The sequence below is a fragment of the Bombina bombina genome, chromosome 1 (assembly GCF_027579735.1).
Source record: "Bombina bombina isolate aBomBom1 chromosome 1, aBomBom1.pri, whole genome shotgun sequence".
NCBI classification, from domain to species: domain Eukaryota; kingdom Metazoa; phylum Chordata; class Amphibia; order Anura; family Bombinatoridae; genus Bombina; species Bombina bombina.
Window position 1 is genome coordinate 153810755 of NC_069499.1, and position 22575 is coordinate 153833329.

The window sequence follows — 22575 nt, forward strand, 5'->3', positions numbered from 1 at the left end:
CTTTGAAATATTATGTTGAAGCTACGAAATCTTTCCGTAAGACTTCTAGTCTATTTGTTATCTTTTCCGGTTCTAGGAAAGGCCAGAAAGCTTCTGCCATTTCTTTGGCATCTTGGTTGAAATCTTTAATTCATCTTGCCTATGTTGAGTCGGGTAGAATTCCGCCTCAAAGAATTACAGCTCATTCTACTAGGTCAGTTTCTACTTCCTGGGCGTTTAGGAATGAAGCTTCGGTTGACCAGATCTGCAAAGCAGCAACTTGGTCCTCTTTGCATACTTTTACTAAATTCTACCATTTTGATGTATTTTCTTCTTCTGAAGCAGTTTTTGGTAGAAAAGTTCTTCAGGCAGCGGTTTCAGTTTGAATCTTCTGCTTATGTTTTTTGTTAAACTTTATTTTGGGTGTGGATTATTTTCAGCAGGAATTGGCTGTCTTTATTTTATCCCTCCCTCTCTAGTGACTCTTGTGTGGAAAGATCCACATCTTGGGTAGTCATTATCCCATACGTCACTAGCTCATGGACTCTTGTTAATTACATGAAAGAAAACATAATTTATGTAAGAACTTACCTGATAAATTCATTTCTTTCATATTAGCAAGAGTCCATGAGGCCCACCCTTTTTTGTGGTGGTTATGATTTTTTTGTATAAAGCACAATTATTCCAATTCCTTATTTTATATGCTTCGCACTTTTTTTCTTATCACCCCACTTCTTGGCTATTCGTTAAACTGATTTGTGGGTGTGGTGAGGGGTGTATTTATAGGCATTTTAAGGTTTGGGAAACTTTGCCCCTCCTGGTAGGAATGTATATCCCATACGTCACTAGCTCATGGACTCTTGTTAATATGAAAGAAATGAATTTATCAGGTAAGTTCTTACATAAATTATGTTTTTCTTCTAAAGGAGGTTCTGTCGCCATTAGAGGTTCCAGAGGCCAAGTTGCCTGATGAACCTTTGATCCCTAAATTAGACAGAGTGTACGAGGACAGGGTAGCCCCGCTAACTTTTCCTGTACCTGTAAAAATGGCGAATATTATTAAAAACGAATGTTATTTAATTGGGGCTTCCTTTTCCCCTTCGTCTTTGTAATGCCCGTGGGATACCCCTCTATTAGACCGAACTCGGCCAGTAGTCTTGTTATCCCGGCATCGAGCCGGAATGATAGGGAATATGGAACACAGGCAGGACGGTCCCCAATGGCAATGGCAGACCAGGGCAAGGCAAATCACTGGAATGGTCAGACAGGCAGGATTTGGCAACAGTAAAGCAGTCCAAGGACATACCACTAGAATGGTCAGGCAGGGTTGGGCAACAGAGAGGCAATCCAGAATAACGGGTTAATAAGCAGAGTAGTCAGTCAGGCAGTTCAGCAGCAATATATCAGTCCAGCAATTTAGGTGTTAAACAGGTAGAGTAGTCAGACAGACAGAGTTCAGCAGCAGCATATTGATCCAGCAATTCAGGGGTATAGCAGGCACAGTAGTCAGACAGGCAGGGTTCAAAACAGAGCAAGGCATTAAGAAAAACTATCTATCACAAGTACACAAAATAACACCTATACTTGGGCAGTGATAGATCGTTTGAATATGCTTGCCTAGGCTCAGGATTCGCGCCACAGACATCCGGACCGGCATCAGTGAGAGAAGCGTGTGGCGATGACGTCAGCGCTGCACGCATCCGGACCTGACTCAGCCCCTGGCAACGAGCAGGGAAGGAGACGCCGCACCCTAGCAATGGCTAGAGCGGCGCAGCTTGACAGTTTGCCTTTAAAAAGTTATTCCCGGACTCTCAGCTGGAGTTTTGGGGTTCCGTCCCCAAGGTGGATGGTGCTATCTCCACGTTAGCTAAGTGTACTGCTATCCCTCTTGAGGATAGCTCGTCTTTCAAAGAACCGATGGATAAAAAATGGAAACTTTTCTCAGAAAAATGTTTCAGCATACGGAATATTTATTTCAACTGGCAGCGGCTGTTGCCTCGGTTGCTGGAGCTGCAGCCTATTGGTGCAGCTTCTTAACGGAATTGATCGAGGTGGAGGGTCCACTCGACGTTTTCCAAGACAGAATTAAGGCTTTGAGAATTGCTAATTTTTTATCTGTGATGCAAATATGCAGATTATTCTCCTGAATGCTCGCTGGTTTCTCAGTGCAGTCGCAACGGGCACTCTGGCTAAAGTCCTGGTCTGCGGACATGACGTTTATGTCTAGACTACTTTCCCTCCCTTTTAAGGGAAACATTTTATTTGGTCCAGGCTTTGACTCTATTATCTCCACATTTACAGGAGGCAAGGGTGCCTTCCTACCACAGGATAAAAAGAACAAATCTAAGGGACAAGGATCTAATTTTCGTTCCTTTTGTTCTGAAAAGTCCCGTCAGCAGTCTTCCACTTGGAAACCGGCTCAATCCTGGAATAAATCCAAGCAGAACAAGAAGCCCGCCGAGAACAAGTCGGCATGAAGGGGCGGCCCCCGATCCAAAGCCAGATTGTGTAGGGGAAGGCTATTTCTTTCATGTAATTAGCAAGAGTCCATGAGCTAGTGACGTATGGGATATACATTCCTACCAGGAGGGGCAAAGTTTCCCAAACCTCAAAATGCCTATAAATACACCCCTCACCACACCCACAATTCAGTTTTACAAACTTTGCCTCCGATGGAGGTGGTGAAGTAAGTTTGTGCTAGATTCTACGTTGATATGCGCTCCGCAGCAAGTTGGAGCCCGGTTTTCCTCTCAGCGTGCAGTGAATGTCAGAGGGATGTGAGGAGAGTATTGCCTATTTGAATGCAGTGATCTCCTTCTAAGGGGTCTATTTCATAGGTTCTCTGTTATCGGTCGTAGAGATTCATCTCTTACCTCCCTTTTCAGATCGACGATATACTCTTATTTATACCATTACCTCTGCTGATTCTCGTTTCAGTACTGGTTTGGCTATCTGCTATATGTAGATGAGTGTCCTGGGGTAAGTAAGTCTTATTTTCTGTGACACTCCAAGCTATGGTTGGGCACTTTGTTTATAAAGTTCTAAATATATGTATTCAAACATTTATTTGCCTTGACTCAGAATGTTCAACTTTCCTTATTTTCAGACAGTCAGTTTCATATTTGGGATAATGCATTTTGATTTGACCATTTTTTCTTACCTTAAAATTTGACTTTTTCCCTGTGGGCTGTTAGGCTCGCGGGGGCTGAAAATGCTTCATTTTATTGCGTCATTCTTGGCGCGGACTTTTTTGGCGCAAAAATTCTATTTCCGTTTCCGGCGTCATACGTGTCGCCGGAAGTTGCGTCATTCTTTGACGTTATTTCGCGCCAAAAATGTCGGCGTTCCGGATGTGGCGTCATTTTTTGCGCCAAAAAGCATTTAGGCGCCAAATAATGTGGGCGTCTTATTTGGCGCGAAAAAATATGGGCGTCGCTTTTGTCTCCACATTATTTAAGTTTCATTTTTTATTGCTTCTGGTTGCTAGAAGCTTGTTCTTTGGCATTCTTTCCCATTCCTGAAACTGTCATTTAAGGAATTTGATCAATTTTGCTTTATATGTTGTTTTTTCTCTTACATATTGCAAGATGTCTCACGTTGCATCTGAGCCAGAAGATACTACAGGAAAATCGCTGTCAAGTGCTGAATCTACCAAAGCTAAGTGTATCTGCTGTAAACTTTTGGTAGCTATTTCTCCAGCTGTTGTTTGTATTGATTGTCATGACAAACTTGTTAAAGCAGATAATATTTCCTTTAGTAAAGTACCATTGCCTGTTGCAGTTCCCTCAACATCTAAGGTGCAGAATGTTCCTGATAATATAAGAGATTTTGTTTCTGAATCCATAAAGAAGGCTATGTCTGTTATTTCTCCTTCTAGTAAACGTAAAAAATCTTTTAAAACTTCTCTCCCTACAGATGAATTTTTAAATGAACATCATCATTCTGATTCTGATGACTCCTCTGGTTCAGAGGATTCTGTCTCTGAGGTTGATGCTGATAAATCTTCATATTTATTTAAAATGGAATTTATTCGTTCTTTACTTAAAGAAGTTCTAATTGCTTTAGAAATAGAGGATTCTAGTCCTCTTGATACTAATTCTAAACGTTTAGATAAGGTATTTAAAGCTCCTGTGGTTATTCCAGAAGTTTTTCCTGTTCCTAATGCTATTTCTGCAGTAATTTCCAAAGAATGGGATAAATTGGGTAATTCATTTACTCCTTCTAAACGTTTTAAGCATTTATATCCTGTGCCGTCTGACAGATTAGAATTTTGGGACAAAATCCCTAAAGTTGATGGGGCTATTTCTACCCTTGCTAAACGTACTACTATTCCTACGTCAGATGGTACTTCGTTTAAGGATCCTCTAGATAGGAAAATTGAGTCCTTTCTAAGAAAAGCTTATCTGTGTTCAGGTAATCTTCTTAGACCTGCTATATCTTTGGCTGATGTTGCTGCAGCTTCAACTTTTTGGTTGGAAACTTTAGCGCAACAAGTAACACATCGTGATTCTCATGACATTATTATTCTTCTTCAGCATGCTAATAATTTTATCTGTGATGCCATTTTTGATATTATCAGAGTTGATGTCAGGTTTATGTCTCTAGCTATTTTAGCTAGAAGAGCTTTATGGCTTAAAACTTGGAATGCTGATATGGCTTCTAAATCAACTTTACTTTCTATTTCTTTCCAGGGTAACAAATTATTTGGTTCTCAGTTGGATTCCATCATTTCAACTGTTACTGGTGGGAAAGGAACTTTTTTACCACAGGATAAAAAAATCTAAAGGTAAAAGTAGAGCTAATAATCGTTTTCGTTCCTTTCGTTTCAACAAAGAACAAAAGCCTGATCCTTCATCCTCAGGAGCAGTTTCAGTTTGGAAACCATCTCCAGTCTGGAATAAATCCAAGCCAGCTAGAAAGGCAAAGCCTGCTTCTAAGTCCACATGAAGGTGCGGCCCTCATTCCAGCTCAGCTGGTAGGGGGCAGGTTACGTTTTTTCAAGGAAATTTGGATCAATTCTGTTCACAATCTTTGGATTCAGAACATTGTTTCAGAAGGGTACAGAATTGGTTTCAAGATAAGACCTCCTGCAAAGAGATTTTTTCTTTCCCGTGTCCCAGTAAATCCAGTAAAAGCTCAAGCATTTCTGAAATGTGTTTCAGATCTAGAGTTGACTGGAGTAATTATGCCAGTTCCAGTTCAGGAACAGGGGATGGGGTTTTATTCAAATCTCTTCATTGTACCAAAGAAGGAGAATTCCTTCAGACCAGTTCTGGATCTAAAAATATTGAATCGTTATGTAAGGATACCAACGTTCAAAATGGTAACTATAAGGACTATCTTGCCTTTTGTACTGCAAGGGAATTATATGTCCACAATAGATTTACAGGATGCATATCTGCATATTCCGATTCATCCAGATCATTTTCAGTTCCTGAGATTCTCTTTTCTGGACAAGCATTACCAGTTTGTGGCTCTGCCGTTTGGCCTAGCTACAGCTCCAAGAATTTTTACAAAGGTTCTCGGTGCCCTTCTGTCTGTAATCAGAGAACAGGGTATTGTGGTATTTCCTTATTTGGACGATATCTTGGTACTTGCTCAGTCTTTACATTTAGCAGAATCTCATACGAATCGACTTGTGTTGTTTCTTCAAGATCATGGTTGGAGGATCAATTTACCAAAAAGTTCTTTGATTCCTCAGACAAGGGTAACCTTTCTGGGTTTCCATATGGATTCAGTGTCCATGACTCTGTCTTTAACAGACAAGAGACGTCTAAAATTGATTGCAGCTTGTCGAAACCTTCAGTCACAATCATTCCCTTCGGTAGCCTTATGCATGGAAATTCTAGGTCTTATGACTGCTGCATCGGACGCAATCCCCTTTGCTCGTTTTCACATGCGACCTCTTCAGCTCTGTATGCTGAAGCAATGGTGCAAGGATTACACGAAGATATCTCAAACAATATCTTTAAAACCGATTGTTCGGCACTCTCTAACATGGTGGACAGATCACCATCGTTTAATTCAGGGGGCTTCTTTTGTGCTTCCGACCTGGACTGTAATTTCAACAGATGCAAGTCTCACGGGTTGGGGAGCTGTGTGGGGATCTCTGACGGCACAGGGAGTTTGGGAATCTCAGGAGGTGAGATTACCTATCAATATCTTGGAACTCCGTGCAATTTTCAGAGCTCTTCAGTTTTGGCCTCTTCTGAAGAGAGAATCGTTCATTTGTTTTCAGACAGACAATGTCACAACTGTGGCATACATCAATCATCAAGGAGGGACTCACAGTCCTCTGGCTATGAAAGAAGTATCTCGAATTTTGGTTTGGGCGGAATCCAGCTCCTGTCTAATCTCTGCGGTTCATATCCCAGGTGTAGACAATTGGGAAGCGGATTATCTAAGTCGCCAAATGTTGCATCCGGGCGAATGGTCTCTTCACCCAGAGGTATTTCTTCAGATTGTTCAAATGTGGGAACTTCCAGAAATAGATCTGATGGCGTCCCATCTAAACAAGAAACTTCCCAGGTATCTGTCCAGATCCCGGGATCCTCAGGCGGAGGCAGTGGATGCATTATCACTTCCTTGGAAGTATCATCCTGCCTATATCTTTCCGCCTCTAGTTCTTCTTCCAAGAGTGATCTCCAAGATTCTGAAGGAATGCTCGTTTGTTCTGCTGGTAGCTCCAGCATGGCCTCACAGGTTTTGGTATGCGGATCTTGTCCGGATGGCCTCTTGCCAACCGTGGACTCTTCCGTTAAGACCAGACCTTCTATCACAAGGTCCTTTTTTCCATCAGGATCTGAAATCCTTAAATTTAAAGGTATGGAGATTGAACGCTTGATTCTTGGTCAAAGAGGTTTCTCTGACTCCGTGATTAATACTATGTTACAGGCTCGTAAATCTGTATCTCGAGAGATATATTATAGAGTCTGGAAGACTTATATTTCTTGGTGTCTTTCTCATCATTTTTCTTGGCATTCTTTTAGAATACCGAGAATTTTACAGTTTCTTCAGGATGGTTTAGATAAGGGTTTGTCCGCAAGTTCTTTGAAAGGACAAATCTCTGCTCTTTCTGTTCTTTTTCACAGAAAGATTGCTATTCTTCCTGATATTCATTGTTTTGTACAAGCTTTGGTTCGTATAAAACCTGTCATTAAGTCAATTTCTCCTCCTTGGAGTTTGAATTTGGTTCTGGGAGCTCTTCAAGCTCCTCCGTTTGAACCTATGCATTCATTGGACATTAAATTACTTTCTTGGAAAGTTTTGTTCCTTTTGGCCATCTCTTCTGCTAGAAGAGTTTCTGAATTATCTGCTCTTTCTTGTGAGTCTCCTTTTCTGATTTTTCATCAGGATAAGGCGGTGTTGCGAACTTCTTTTGAATTTTTACCTAAAGTTGTGAATTCCAACAACATTAGTAGAGAAATTGTGGTTCCTTCATTATGTCCTAATCCTAAGAATTCTAAGGAGAAATCGTTGCATTCTTTGGATGTTGTTAGAGCTTTGAAATATTATGTTGAAGCTACGAAATCTTTCCGTAAGACTTCTAGTCTATTTGTTATCTTTTCCGGTTCTAGGAAAGGCCAGAAAGCTTCTGCCATTTCTTTGGCATCTTGGTTGAAATCTTTAATTCATCTTGCCTATGTTGAGTCGGGTAAAATTCCGCCTCAGAGAATTACAGCTCATTCTACTAGGTCAGTATCTATTTCCTGGGCGTTTAGGAATGAAGCTTCGGTTGACCAGATCTGCAAAGCAGCAACTTGGTCCTCTTTGCATACTTTTACTAAATTCTACCATTTTGATGTATTTTCTTCTTCTGAAGCAGTTTTTGGTAGAAAAGTACTTCAGGCAGCGGTTTCAGTTTGAATCTTCTGCTTATGATTTTCGTTAAACTTTATTTTGGGTGTGGATTATTTTCAGCAGGAATTGGCTGTCTTTATTTTATCCCTCCCTCTCTAGTGACTCTTGTGTGGAAAGATCCACATCTTGGGTAGTCATTATCCCATACGTCACTAGCTCATGGACTCTTGCTAATTACATGAAAGAAAACATAATTTATGTAAGAACTTACCTGATAAATTCATTTCTTTCATATTAGCAAGAGTCCATGAGGCCCGCCCTTTTTTTGTGGTGGTTATGATTTTGTATAAAGCACAATTATTCCAATTCCTTATTTTATATGCTTTCGCACTTTTTTATCACCCCACTTCTTGGCTATTCGTTAAACTGAATTGTGGGTGTGGTGAGGGGTGTATTTATAGGCATTTTGAGGTTTGGGAAACTTTGCCCCTCCTGGTAGGAATGTATATCCCATACGTCACTAGCTCATGGACTCTTGCTAATATGAAAGAAATGAATTTATCAAGTAAGTTCTTACATAAATTATGTTTTTCAGACGCTTGGTCCAGAGACGTGCAAGATCCATGGGTCTTGGAGGTCATAGCTCAGGGATACAAGATAGGATTCAAATCTCATCTGCCCAAGGGCAGATTTCTCCTCTCAAGCCTGTCTTAAAACCAGAAAAGAGGGAAGCTTTTCTGGGGTGTGCGAGATCTGTCCTCCTTGGGGGTCATTATCCCGGTACCTATTGCAGAAAGAGGTTTGGGATTCTAATTTTTTATTTAAATTTTTATTGATTTTACAACATGTACATTAACAGAATTGGAAAAGAAATCAGGACAAAAAGAAATAAAATACAATCATCAGTATCACATATTCTGGACATCATAGTGATAACAGAACTATTTGTTTTCCCTTGTCCACATTACAACAATCTAGATTTTAAACAATCAAACTAGGTCTCATTGACCCAACTTAGATCGAATCAAAATGCTTTAATTAAATTGTATTGAGTTGCTGCTGCGCCACTTTTCCCTATCTTATTTCATTCCTCTCTCCCTCGTCTTCATATCAATGTCTGAAGTAGTTATATGGTTTAAATTACACCTAGGTTGTCCCCAGATACGCTTCCCTGGGATACTACTTAAACCTGTTTGTGGTCCCAAAGAAAGAGGGAACTTTCCGCCCAATTCTGGACCTAAAGTGCTTAAACAAATTTCTAAATGTCCCCTCGTTCAAGATGGAGACAATAAGGTCCATTCTTCCTCTAGTTCAGGAAGGACAGTTCATGACCACTATAGATCTGAAGGATGCCTACCTTCATGTTCCAATCCACAGGGACCACTTCCAGTTCCTAAGGTTTGCATTCCTGGATCAGCACTTCCAGTTCATTGCACTTCTGTTTGGTCTAGCTACAGCCCCAAAAATCTTTACAAAGGTTCTAGGAGCTCTCCTGGCCGTCGCCAGAACCCAAGGTATAGCAGTAGCTCACTACTTGGACAACATTTTGGTTCAAGCACCATCCTTTCGGCTAGCAGAGGACCATTCGGTCTTCTTCGATCACATGGATGGAAGATGAACTTAGAGAAGAGTTCTCTCATTGCAAGCACCAGGGTAGAATTCCTGGGTACTATAATAGATTCAATATCCATGAGGATATTTCTAACCGACCAAAGACGGTGTGAGCTAGCTTCGGCATGTCTTGCCCTCCGGACCTCCTTAAGGCCATCTGTGGCTCAGTGTATGGAGGTAATTGGTCTCATGGTGTCCAGCAAGGACATAATTTTTTTGCCAGGTTCTGTCTCAGGCGGCTACAGTTGTGCATGCTGAGGCAGTGGAAGGCAATCAATCGGATCTTTCTCAACAGATTTCCCTGGACAACTGGTTGAGAGAATCACTCTCTTGGTGGCTCTGTCCAGATCATCTGTCCTGAGGGACCATCCTGGAATATTGTGACTACGGACGCGAGCCTCTCAGGATGGGGTGCTGTTTGGTGTGGCAAGAAGGAACAGGGCCTGTGGTCTCAGGAGGAACACTCCCTCCTGATCAACATTTTGGAGCTTTGAGCAATCTACAATGCTCTGAAGGCTTGGCCTCTTCTGAGTTCGTCCCGGTTTATAATATTCCAATCAGACAATATAATCTTGGTGGCTTACATCAACCATTAGCGGGGGAACATCTGATTCTGGAGTGGGTGGAGGCCCACAGCTGTTTGCTGTCAGCGATCCACATTCCCGGGTGTGGACAACTGGGAAACGGATTTTCTCAGTAGACAATCTTTTTATCCGGGGGAATGGTCTCTCCATCCCGAAGTGTTTGCGGAGATTGGCTATAGGTGGGGGACCCAGGAGATAGATCTCATGGCGTCTCGTCTCAATACCAAACTACCCAGATATGGGTCAAGGTCCAGGGACCCTCAGGCGGAGCTGATAGATGCATTAGCAGTGCCTTGGAGGTTCAATCTAATCTACCTTTTTTTGCCATTACCACTCCTTCCTCGGGTAGTGTCCCGCATCAAGCAGGAGCAGGCATTGGTAATACTGATTGCTCCATCGTGGCCGCGAAGGACGTGGTTAGCGGACCTAGTGAGGATGTCCTCTTCTCCTCCATGGAAGTTACCTTGTCGCAGGGATCTGCTGGAACAAGGTCCTTTTGTTCATCAAAATCTAGATTCTCTGAGGCTGACTGCGTGGAGATTGAACGCTTAGTCCTAGCCAAGAGAGGTTTTTCTGAGAGAGTTATTGATACTCTTATCCAAGATCGTAAGTCAGTTACTCGTCGCATCTATCACTTATTCTGGTGTGAAGAGCATGGATTCCCCTGGCATAAAGTTAAGGTTGCCAGGATTCTGTTGTTTCTCCAGGATGGTCTGGAGAAGGGTCATTCGGCCTGTTCCCTGAGGGGTCAGATTTCGGCCTTGTCTGATTCGGATCAGACCTGTCTGTGTTCAGATCTTCGGCTCCTCCTTGGAGTCTGAATCTGGTTTTTAAAGTTTTGCAACGGGCTCCGTTTGGGCCTATGCATGAAATTAATATTAAATTGTTGTCCTGGAAAGTTCTCTTTCTACTGGCTATTGCCTCAGCCCGCAGAGTTTCTGAGATTGCCGCCTTGCAATGTGAGCTTCCTTATCTGGTGTTCTATTCAGATAAGACTGTCCTATGTATTAAGTTAGGGTTTCTCCCTAAGGTTGTGTCAACATCAATCAAGAGATTGTGGTCCCTTCTTTGAGGCCTAATTCTCCTTTGAAGGAACGTTTACTTCATAATTTGGATGTGGTTCGTGCTTTGAAGTTTTATCTTCAAGCTATTAAGGATTTTAGACACACTTCCTCCTTGTTTGTGGCATATTCTGGGAAGCGTAAGGGTCAGAAGGTCTCTTCGACTTCCTTATCTTTTTGGTTGAGGAGTCTTATCCGCTAGCCTATGAAACAGCAGGACATAGTAGACCTCTTTAGAGAATTACGGCTCATTCTACTAGAGCAGTGGCTTCCTCTTGGGCTTTTAAGAACGAGGCCTCTATGGATCAGATTTGTAAGGTGGCTACCTGGTCCTCCTTACATACTTTTTCTAATTTCTACAAGTTTGATATTTTTGCTTCAGCTGAAGCAGCCTTCGGGAGAGAGGTTTTGCAGTCTGTGGTGCCCTCAGATTAGGTTCCGCCTCTTTTTTGTTCCTCTCGTTATCATTGTGTCCTCTAGAGCTTGAGTATAAGTTTCCCAACAGTAAGGAATGAAGCCGTGGACTCTCCTTATATTAAGAAGGAAAACATAAATTATGCTCCCCAGATAATTTCATTTCCTTCTGTATAAAGAGAGTCCACAGCTCCCGCCGTGTTTCTCCGATCGGACCCCTAAATATTGTGTTTTCTTCTGGCACCTTTTATACCCTGATATTTTTCCTACTCCTCCTCTTCCTTCGGCAGAATGACTGGAGAATAGGGGAAGTGGGAGAGGTATTTAAACCTTTGGCTGTGTCTTTGCCGCCTCCGAGTGGCCAAGTTCAGTATTTCCCAAGAATAAAGAACGAAGCCGTGGACTCTCCTTATACAGAAGGAAATGAAATTATCTGGTAAGCATAATTTTTGTTTTTCCACTTCAGATTATCCATCACTCTTCATTAAGAAGTTTAAATTCGGATTCCCGGAGGATTGGAAAGCACTTGTGGATCGTTGTCTCTTGAAAAGGAAGAGGTTGGTTTTATTGCTTTGTTGCACCTAACGCTAGGGCACCTAGTAACTGCCCTCTGTTATATGCCACACACAAAACGCTGCTTCACCTAGTAACTGCCATCTGTTATATGCCACACACATAACACTGCTTCACCTAGTAACTGCCCTCTGTTATATGCCATGCACATAACTCTGGGGCACCTAGTAACTGCCCTCTGTTGTATGCCACACACATAACGCTGGAGCACCTAATAACTGCCCTCTGTTATATGCCACACGCATAACGCTGTAGCAGTTAGTAGTTGATATCTGATACGTGAAACACGCATAATGCTGTGGCACCTAGTAACAGCACTCTGCTACATACGTAACACTGTACTGGGACATCTAGTAACTGCCCTCTGTTACATACCCATACCCACACACAACACTGGGGCATCTAATAACTGCCCTTTGTTACATACCACACACATAACACTGGGGCATCTAATAACTGCCCTTTGTTACATACCACACACATAACACTGGGACATCAAATAACTGCCCTCTGTTCCATACACACATAACACTGGGGCATCTAGTAACTGCCCTCTGTTACATACCACACACATAACACTGGGGCATCTAATAACTGCCCTCTGTTACATGGCACACACATAACACTGGGATATCTAATAACTGCCCTCTGTTACATGGCACACACATAACACTGGGATATCTAATAACTGCCCTCTGTTACATGGCACACACATAACACTGGGATATCTAATAACTGCCCTCTGTTACATGGCACACACATAACACTGGGATATCTAATAACTGCCCTCTGTTACATACCACACACAACACTGGGACAGCTAATAACTGCCCTCTGTTACATGTCACACACATAACGCTGGGGCATCTAGTAACTGTCCTTTGTTACATGCCACACACACAACACTGGGGCATCTAATAACTGCCCTCTTACATACCACACACATAGCACTGGGACATCTAGTAACTGCCCTCTGTTACATGCTACACACACATTGCTGTGGCATCTAGTAACTGCTCTCTGTTACATACCACATACAACACTGGGGAACATGGTAACTGCCTCTGTTACATGCCACACACATAACGCTGGGGCATCTAGTAACTGCCCTCTGCTACATGCCACACACAACACTGGGGCAACTGGTAACTGGCCAATGATACGTACCACATTACACAACAGTGGGGCACCTGATAACTGCCCTCTATTTACATGCCACACACACACACACAAGACTGGGGCACCTAGTGACCCCCCCTTTAATATGCTGCACACATAATGGTGGGGCACCTAGTAACTGCCCAGTGTTACTTGCACGCACTCAACGCTGAAGGTATTTAATGTCCCTTTAACGTATTCTCTATAGTTTTGAATTTTTGGTGAGCAGTTGGTGATACCATTTATCTTTTTGTGCGATGGGTGACCGCAAATAAAGAGCTTTCTTAAAGGACCAGTCAACACTAGATTTGCATAATCAACCAATGCAATAGCACTTAGTCTGATCTTCAACTAGTAGATTTTATTTCGGACAATTTTAAAAGTTTTGTCTATTTCCACGTCCCCTGTACCATGTGACAGCCATCAGCCAATCACAAAGGCATACACGTACCATGTGACAGCCATCAACCAATCACAAATGCATACACACTTATTCTTTAAATTCTTGCAGATGCTCAGTAGGAGCTGGTGACTCAAAAAACTCTAAATATAAAGACTGTGCACATTTTGTTAATCGAAATTGGAAAGTTTTTTTAAAATTGCATGCTCTCTCTGAATAATGAAAGTTTAATTTTGACTTGAGTGTCCCTTTAAATTGTATGGTCTTAGGTTGAATAAGGAATAAAACAATCTAGTTAGAATAAGAAAGTATTTACAATAAATAGCCATAATGTAATTGTATGAAGGTCCTTTAGATGCACAATATTTCTTTGTATGTGTGATAGTATCTGTATGACTATTTCTTTTTAAAGATACGATGAGTCCACGGATTTCATCCTTACTTGTGGGATATCGCCTCCTTGTCAGCAGGAGGAGGCAAAGAGCACCACAGCAGAGCCACATATATAGCTCCTCCCTTCCCTCCCACCTCAGTCATTCTCTTTGCATGTGTTGGTGATAGGAAGAGTTAAAGTGAGGTGTTAGTTTAGATTCTTCAATCAAGAGTTTGTTATTTTTAAAATGGTACCAGTGAGTGCTATTTCTTCTGTTATGTGTGATCAGTCCACGGGTCATCATTACTTCCGGGGATATATCTCCTCCCCAACAGGAAATGCAAGAGGATTCACCCAGCAGAGCTGCATATAGCTCCTCCCCTCTACGTCACTCCCAGTCATTCTCTTGCACCCAACGACTAGATAGGATGTGTGAGAGGACTATGGTGATTATACTTAGTTTTTATAACTTCAATCAAAAGTTTGTTATTTTACAATAGCACCGGAGCGTGTTATTGCCTCTCTGGCAGAGTTTGAAGAAGAATCTACCAGAGTTTTTACTATGATTTTAACCGGAGTAGTTAAGATCATATTGCTGTTTCTCGGCCATCTGAGGGAGGTAAAAGCTTCAGATCAGGGGACAGCGGGCAGATGAATCTGCATTGAGGTATGTAGCAGTTTTTATTTTCTGAATGGAATTGATGAGAAAATCCTGCCATACCGTTATAATGACATGTATGTATACTCTACACTTCAGTATTCTGGGGATGGTACTTCACTGGAATTACTCTGTAAAAAATACATTAGACCTTTTAATAGGTATTTATTATGTTAAACGTTTTTGCTGGAATGTAGAATCGTTTGCATTTTCTGAGGTACTGAGTGAATAAATGTTTGGGCATTATTTTTCCACTTGGCAGTTGCTTGTTTTAATTGTGACAGTTTCGTTTCTCTCTCACTGCTGTGTGTGAGGGGGAGGGGCCGTTTTTGGTGCTCTTTGCTACGCATCAAAAATTTCCAGTCAGTTACTCTTGTATTTCCTGCATGATCCGGTTCATCTCTAACAGAACTCAGGGGTCTTCAAACTTCGTTGAAGGGAGGTAGATTCTCTCAGCAGAGCTGTGAGACTTATATATTGACTGTGATTAAAAACGTTGCTCTGTTATTTTTACGTTTCAAATTTAATTATTGTTACTTTACTAATGGGAACAAACCTCTGCTAAAAGTTGTGTTGTTTTCAAGGATTGATGCTATAACAGTTTTTCAGTTCATTATTTCAACTGTCATTTAATAGTTTAGTGCTTCTTTGAGTCACAGTACGTTTTTGTTAAATAAGATTGTAACCAAGTTGCAAGTTTATTTGCTAGTGTGTTAAACATGTCTGATTCAGAGGAAGATACCTGTGTCATTTGTTCCAATGCCAAGGTGGAGCCCAATAGAAATTTATGTACTAACTGTATTGATGCTACTTTAAATAAAAGCCAATCTGTACAAATTGAACAAATTTCACCAAACAGCGAGGGGAGAGTTATGCCGACTAACTCGCCTCACGTGTCAGTACCTGCATCTCCCGCCCGGGAGGTGCGTGATATTGTGACGCCTAGTACATCTGGGCGGCCATTACAGATAACATTACAAGATATGGCTACTGTTATGACTGAAGTTTTGGCTAAATTACCAGAACTAAGGGGCAAGCGTGATCACTCTGGGGTGAGAACAGAGTGCGCTGATAATACTAGAGCCATGTCTGATACTGCGTCACAGCTTGCAGAGCATGAGGACGGAGAGCTTCATTCTGTGGGTGACGGTTCTGATCCAAACAGATTGGATTCAGATATTTCAAATTTTAAATTTAAATTGGAGAACCTCCGTGTATTACTAGGGGAGGTTTTAGCGGCTCTTAATGATTGTAACACTGTTGCAATACCAGAGAAATTGTGTAGGTTGGATAAATACTTTGCGGTACCGGCGAGTACTGACGTTTTTCCTATACCTAAGAGACTAACTGAAATTGTTACTAAGGAGTGGGATAGACCCGGTGTGCCGTTCTCACCCCCTCCAATATTTAGAAAGATGTTTCCAATAGACGCCACCACACGGGACTTATGGCAAACGGTCCCTAAGGTGGAGGGAGCAGTTTCTACTTTAGCTAAGCGTACCACTATCCCGGTGGAGGATAGCTGTGCTTTTTCAGATCCAATGGATAAAAAATTAGAGGGTTACCTTAAGAAAATGTTTGTTCAACAAGGTTTTATATTGCAACCCCTTGCATGCATCGCGCCGATTACGGCTGCGGCAGCATTTTGGATGGAGTCTCTGGAAGAGAACCTTAGTTCAGCTACGCTGGACGACATTACGGACAGGCTTAGAGTCCTTAAACTAGCTAATTCATTCATTTCGGAGGCCGTAGTACATTTAACCAAACTTACGGCTAAGAACTCAGGATTCGCCATTCAGGCACGTAGGGCGCTGTGGCTAAAATCCTGGTCAGCTGATGTAACTTCTAAGTCCAAATTACTTAATATACCTTTCAAAGGGCAAACTTTATTTGGGCCCGGTTTGAAAGAAATTATCGCTGACATTACAGGAGGTAAGGGCCACGCCCTGCCTCAAGACAAAGCCAAAGCTAAGGCTAGACAGTCTAATTTTCGTCCCTTTCGGAATTTCAAAGCAGGAGCAGCACCAACTTCCACTGCACCAAAACAGGAAGGAGCCGTTGCTCGTTACAGACAAGGCTGGAAACCTAACCAGTCCTGGAACAAGGGCAAGCAGGCCAGGAAACCTGCTGCTGCCCCTAAGACAGCATGAATCGAGGGCCCCCGATCCGGGACCGGATCTAGTGGGGGGCAGACTCTCTCTCTTCGCCCAGGCTTGGGCAAGAGATGTTCAGGATCCCTGGGCGCTAGAGATCATATCTCAGGGATACCTTCTAGACTTCAAATTCTCTCCCCCAAGAGGGAGATTTCATCTGTCAAGGTTGTCAACAAACCAGATAAAGAAAGAAGCGTTTCTACGCTGTGTACAAGATCTGTTATTAATGGGAGTGATCCATCCGGTTCCGCAAGGACAAGGGTTTTACTCAAACCTGTTTGTGGTTCCCAAAAAAGAGGGAACTTTCAGGCCAATCTTGGATTTAAAGATCCTAAACAAATTCCTAAGAGTTCCATCGTTCAAAATGGAAACTATTCGGACAATCTTACCCATGATCCAAAAGGGTCAGTACATGACCACAGTGGATTTAAAGGATGCTTACCTTCACATACCGATTCACAAAGATCATTACCGGTATCTAAGGTTTGCCTTCTTAGACAGGCATTACCAGTTTGTAGCTCTTCCATTCGGATTGGCTACGGCTCCAAGAATCTTCACAAAGGTTCTGGGTGCCCTTCTGGCGGTACTAAGACCGCGAGGAATTTCGGTAGCTCCGTACCTAGACGACATTCTGATACAAGCTTCAAGCTTGCAAACTGCCAAGTCTCATACAGAGTTAGTTCTGGCATTTCTAAGGTCGCATGGATGGAAAGTGAACGAAAAGAAGAGTTCTCTCTTTCCTCTCACAAGAGTTCCATTCTTGGGGACTCTTATAGATTCTGTAGAAATGAAGATTTATCTGACAGAAGACAGATTAACAAAGCTTCTAAATGCATGCCGTGTCCTTCATTCCATTCAACTCCCGTCAGTAGCTCAATGCATGGAGGTGATCGGCTTAATGGTAGCAGCAATGGACATAGTACCCTTTGCACGTCTACATCTCAGACCGCTGCAATTGTGCATGCTGAGTCAGTGGAATGGGGATTACTCAGACTTGTCCCCTACTCTGAATCTGGATCAAGAGACCAGAAACTCTCTTCTATGGTGGCTTTCTCTGCCACATCTGTCCAGGGGGATGCCATTCAGCAGGCCGGACTGGACAATTGTAACAACAGACGCCAGCCTACTAGGTTGGGGCGCTGTCTGGAATTCTCTGAAGGCTCAGGGACAATGGAATCAGGAGGAAAGTCTCCTACCAATAAACATTCTGGAATTGAGAGCAGTTCTCAATGCCCTTCTGGCTTGGCCCCAGTTAAAAACTCGGGGGTTCATCAGGTTTCAGTCGGACAACATCACGACTGTAGCTTACATCAACCATCAAGGAGGGACAAGAAGCTCCCTAGCAATGATGGAAGTATCAAAGATAATTCGCTGGGCAGAGTCTCACTCTTGCCACCTGTCAGCAATCCACATCCCGGGAGTGGAGAACTGGGAGGCGGATTTCTTGAGTCGCCAGACTTTTCATCCGGGGGAGTGGGAACTTCATCCGGAGGTCTTTGCCCAAATACTTCGACGTTGGGGCAAACCAGAGATAGATCTCATGGCGTCTCGCCAGAACGCCAAACTTCCTCGCTACGGGTCCAGATCCAGGGATCCGGGAGCGGTTCTGATAGATGCTTTGACAGCACCTTGGAACTTCGGGATGGTTTATGTGTTTCCACCCTTCCCGCTGCTTCCTCGATTGATTGCCAAAATCAAACAGGAGAGAGCATCAGTGATTCTAATAGCGCCTGCATGGCCACGCAGGACTTGGTATGCAGATCTAGTGGACATGTCATCCTGTCCGCCTTGGTCTCTACCTCTAAGACAGGACCTTCTGATACAGGGTCCATTCAAACATCAAAATCTAACTTCTCTGAAGCTGACTGCTTGGAAATTGAACGCTTGATTTTATCAAAACGTGGTTTTTCTGAGTCGGTTATTGATACCCTGATACAGGCTAGGAAGCCTGTTACCAGAAGGATTTACCATAAGATATGGCGTAAATACCTATACTGGTGCGAATCCAAAGGTTACTCCTGGAGTAAGGTTAGGATTCCTAGGATATTGTCCTTTCTACAAGAAGGTTTAGAAAAGGGTTTATCGGCTAGTTCATTAAAGGGACAGATCTCAGCTCTGTCCATCTTGTTGCACAGGCGTCTGTCAGAAAATCCAGACGTCCAGGCCTTTTGTCAGGCTTTAGCTAGAATCAAGCCTGTGTTTAAAACTGTTGCTCCGCCATGGAGTTTAAACCTTGTTCTTAACGTTCTACAAGGAGTTCCGTTTGAACCCCTTCATTCCATTGATATAAAGTTGTTATCTTGGAAAGTGTTATTTTTAATGGCTATTTCTTCGGCTCGAAGAGTCTCTGAGTTATCAGCTTTACATTGTGATTCTCCTTATTTGATTTTTCATTCAGATAAGGTAGTTCTGCGTACTAAACCTGGGTTCTTACCTAAGGTAGTCACTAACAGGAACATCAATCAAGAGATCGTGGTTCCTTCCCTGTGCCCGAATCCTTCTTCAAAGAAGGAACGTCTTCTACACAATCTGGATGTAGTTCGTGCCCTCAAGTTCTACTTGCAGGCAACTAAGGATTTTCGACAAACGTCTTCCCTGTTTGTCGTGTACTCTGGTCAGAGGAGAGGTCATAAGGCTTCGGCTACCTCTCTCTCCTTCTGGCTTCGTAGCATAATTCGTTTAGCCTATGAGACTGCTGGACAGCAGCCTCCTGAAAGAATTACAGCTCATTCTACTAGAGCTGTGGCTTCCACTTGGGCCTTTAAGAATGAGGCCTCTGTTGAACAGATTTGTAAGGCTGCAACTTGGTCTTCGCTCCATACTTTTTCCAAATTTTACAAATTTGACACTTTTGCTTCTTCGGAGGCTATTTTTGGGAGAAAGGTTCTTCAGGCAGTGGTTCCTTCTGTATAATGAGCCTGCCTATCCCTCCCGTCATCTGTGTACTTTTGCTTTGGTATTGGATCCCAGAAGTAATGATGACCCGTGGACTGATCACACATAACAGAAGAAAACATAATTTATGCTTACCTGATAAATTCCTTTCTTCTGTTGTGTGATCAGTCCACGGCCCGCCCTGTTTTTTAAGGCAGGTAAATATTTTTTAAATTATACTCCAGTCACCACTTCACCCTTGGTTTCTCCTTTCTCGTTGATTCTTGGTCGAATGACTGGGAGTGACGTAGAGGGGAGGAGCTATATGCAGCTCTGCTGGGTGAATCCTCTTGCATTTCCTGTTGGGGAGGAGATATATCCCCGGAAGTAATGATGACCCGTGGACTGATCACACAACAGAAGAAAGGAATTTATCAGGTAAGCATAAATTATGTTTTTATTATACGGTGTAGCTGTATTCCTTGTCAGCCTCTAGAGTAGAGCTACAGGTGGCTTTAAAGCAATGGGAACTAGTGGGACAAAGCTCTCACTGCTCCTCCCACTGGATGCTGCCCTTCTAATGATGGTCTTAGCAAATATTAACTAAGGCCCTGTTCGTTTTCACAGGATGAAAGGAGAGAGAAGACTTCTTGACCCTGTGAGATATCATGCTGTCGCTCAGCACAAAGGTATGTGCAGCCCTTTTTCTTTCTGGGATATGGATTAACTCAGAATTGGCTGGATATTTACCTAACTGTTATATGGGGAACAAAGCTTTATTGAATAGAGTTTCTCTCCCTACGCTGTAACTTACGGCTTTAAAAAGGGCTCATGGCATGTTATTTGTTATAGGCTCTTGGTAAATATATTAGTCTTTCTCCAACATAGGTGTGTCCGGTCCACGGCGTCATCCTTACTTGTGGGATATTCTCTTCCCCAACAGGAAATGGCAAAGAGCCCAGCAAAGCTGGTCACATGATCCCTCCTAGGCTCCGCCTACCCCAGTCATTCTCTTTGCCGTTGTACAGGCAACATCTCCACGGAGATGGCTTAGAGTTTTTTAGTGTTTAACTGTAGTTTTTATTATTCAATCAAGAGTTTGTTATTTTGAAATAGTGCTGGTATGTACTATTTACTCAGAAACAGAATAGAGATGAAGATTTCTGTTTGTATGAGGAAAATGATTTTAGCAACCGTCACTAAAATCCATGGCTGTTCCACACAGGACTGTTGAGAGCAATTAACTTCAGTTGGGGGAACAGTGAGCAGTCTCTTGCTGCTTGAGGTATGACACATTCTAACAAGACGATGTAATGCTGGAAGCTGTCATTTTCCCTATGGGATCCGGTAAGCCATGTTTATTACGATTTTAAATAAGGGCTTCACAAGGGCTTATTAAGACTGTAGACTTTTTGTGGGCTAAATCGATTCATTATTAACACATATTTAGCCTTGAGGAATCATTTATTCTGGGTATTTTGATATAATAATATCGGCAGGCACTGTTTTAGACACCTTATTCTTTAGGGGCTTTCCCAAATCATAGGCAGAGCCTCATTTTCGCGCCGGTGTTGCGCACTTGTTTTTGAGAGGCATGACATGCAGTCGCATGTGAGAGGAGCTCTGATACTTAGAAAAGACTTTCTGAAGGCGTCATTTGGTATCGTATTCCCCTTTGGGCTTGGTTGGGTCTCAGCAAAGCAGATACCAGGGACTGTAAAGGGGTTAAAGTTAAAAACGGCTCCGGTTCCGTTATTTTAAGGGTTAAAGCTTCCATATTTGGTGTGCAATACTTTTAAGGCTTTAAGACACTGTGGTGAAAATTTGGTGAATTTTGAACAATTCCTTCATGTTTTTTCGCAATTGCAGTAATAAAGTGTGTTCAGTTTAAAATTTAAAGCGACAGTAACGGTTTTATTTTAAAACGTTTTTTTGTACTTTGTTATCAAGTTTATGCCTGTTTAACATGTCTGAACTACCAGATAGACTGTGTTCTGAATGTGGGGAAGCCAGAATTCCCATTCATTTAAATAAATGTGATTTATGTGACAATGACAATGATGCCCAAGATGATTCCTCAAGTGAGGGGAGTAAGCATGGTACTGCATCATTCCCTCCTTCGTCTACACGAGTCTTGCCCACTCAGGAGGCCCCTAGTACATCTAGCGCGCCAATACTCCTTACTATGCAACAATTAACGGCTGTAATGGATAATTCTGTCAAAAACATTTTAGCCAAAATGAACACTTATCAGCGTAAGCGCGACTGCTCTGTTTTAGATACTGAAGAGCATGACGACGCTGATAATAATGGTTCTGAAGGGCCCCTAACCCAGTCTGATGGGGCCAGGGAGGTTTTGTCTGAGGGAGAAATTACTGATTCAGGGAACATTTCTCAACAAGCTGAACCTGATGTGATTACGTTTAAATTTAAGTTGGAACATCTCCGCATTCTGCTTAAGGAGGTATTATCCACTCTGGATGATTGTGACAAGTTGGTCATCCCAGAGAAACTATGTAAAATGGACAAGTTCCTAGAGGTCCCGGGGCTCCCAGAAGCTTTTCCTATACCCAAGCGGGTGGCGGACATTGTTAATAAAGAATGGGAAAGGCCCGGTATTCCTTTCGTCCCTCCCCCCATATTTAAAAAATTGTTTCCTATGGTCGACCCCAGAAAGGACTTATGGCAGACAGTCCCCAAGGTCGAGGGAGCGGTTTCCACTTTAAACAAACGCACCACTATACCCATAGAGGATAGTTGTGCTTTCAAAGATCCTATGGATAAAAAATTAGAAGGTTTACTTAAAAAGATGTTTGTTCAGCAGGGTTACCTTCTACAACCAATTTCATGCATTGTCCCTGTAGCTACAGCCGCGTGTTTCTGGTTCGATGAGCTGATAAAGGCGGTCGATAGTGATTCTCCTCCTTATGAGGAGAT

The 22575-nt window shown here is 42.5% G+C and overlaps 1 protein-coding gene across 1 annotated transcript in view; it reads left to right on the forward strand.

Annotated features, from left to right (window-relative positions):
* The window catches only part of MIS18BP1 (MIS18 binding protein 1), a 399326-nt gene that overhangs the window by 120260 nt on the left and 256491 nt on the right, over positions 1-22575 (forward strand). The window contains exon 7 of the mRNA XM_053697673.1: positions 11916-12006. Within this exon, the coding sequence (XP_053553648.1) occupies positions 11916-12006 (91 nt within the window). The remainder of the gene's footprint in view (positions 1-11915; positions 12007-22575) is intronic.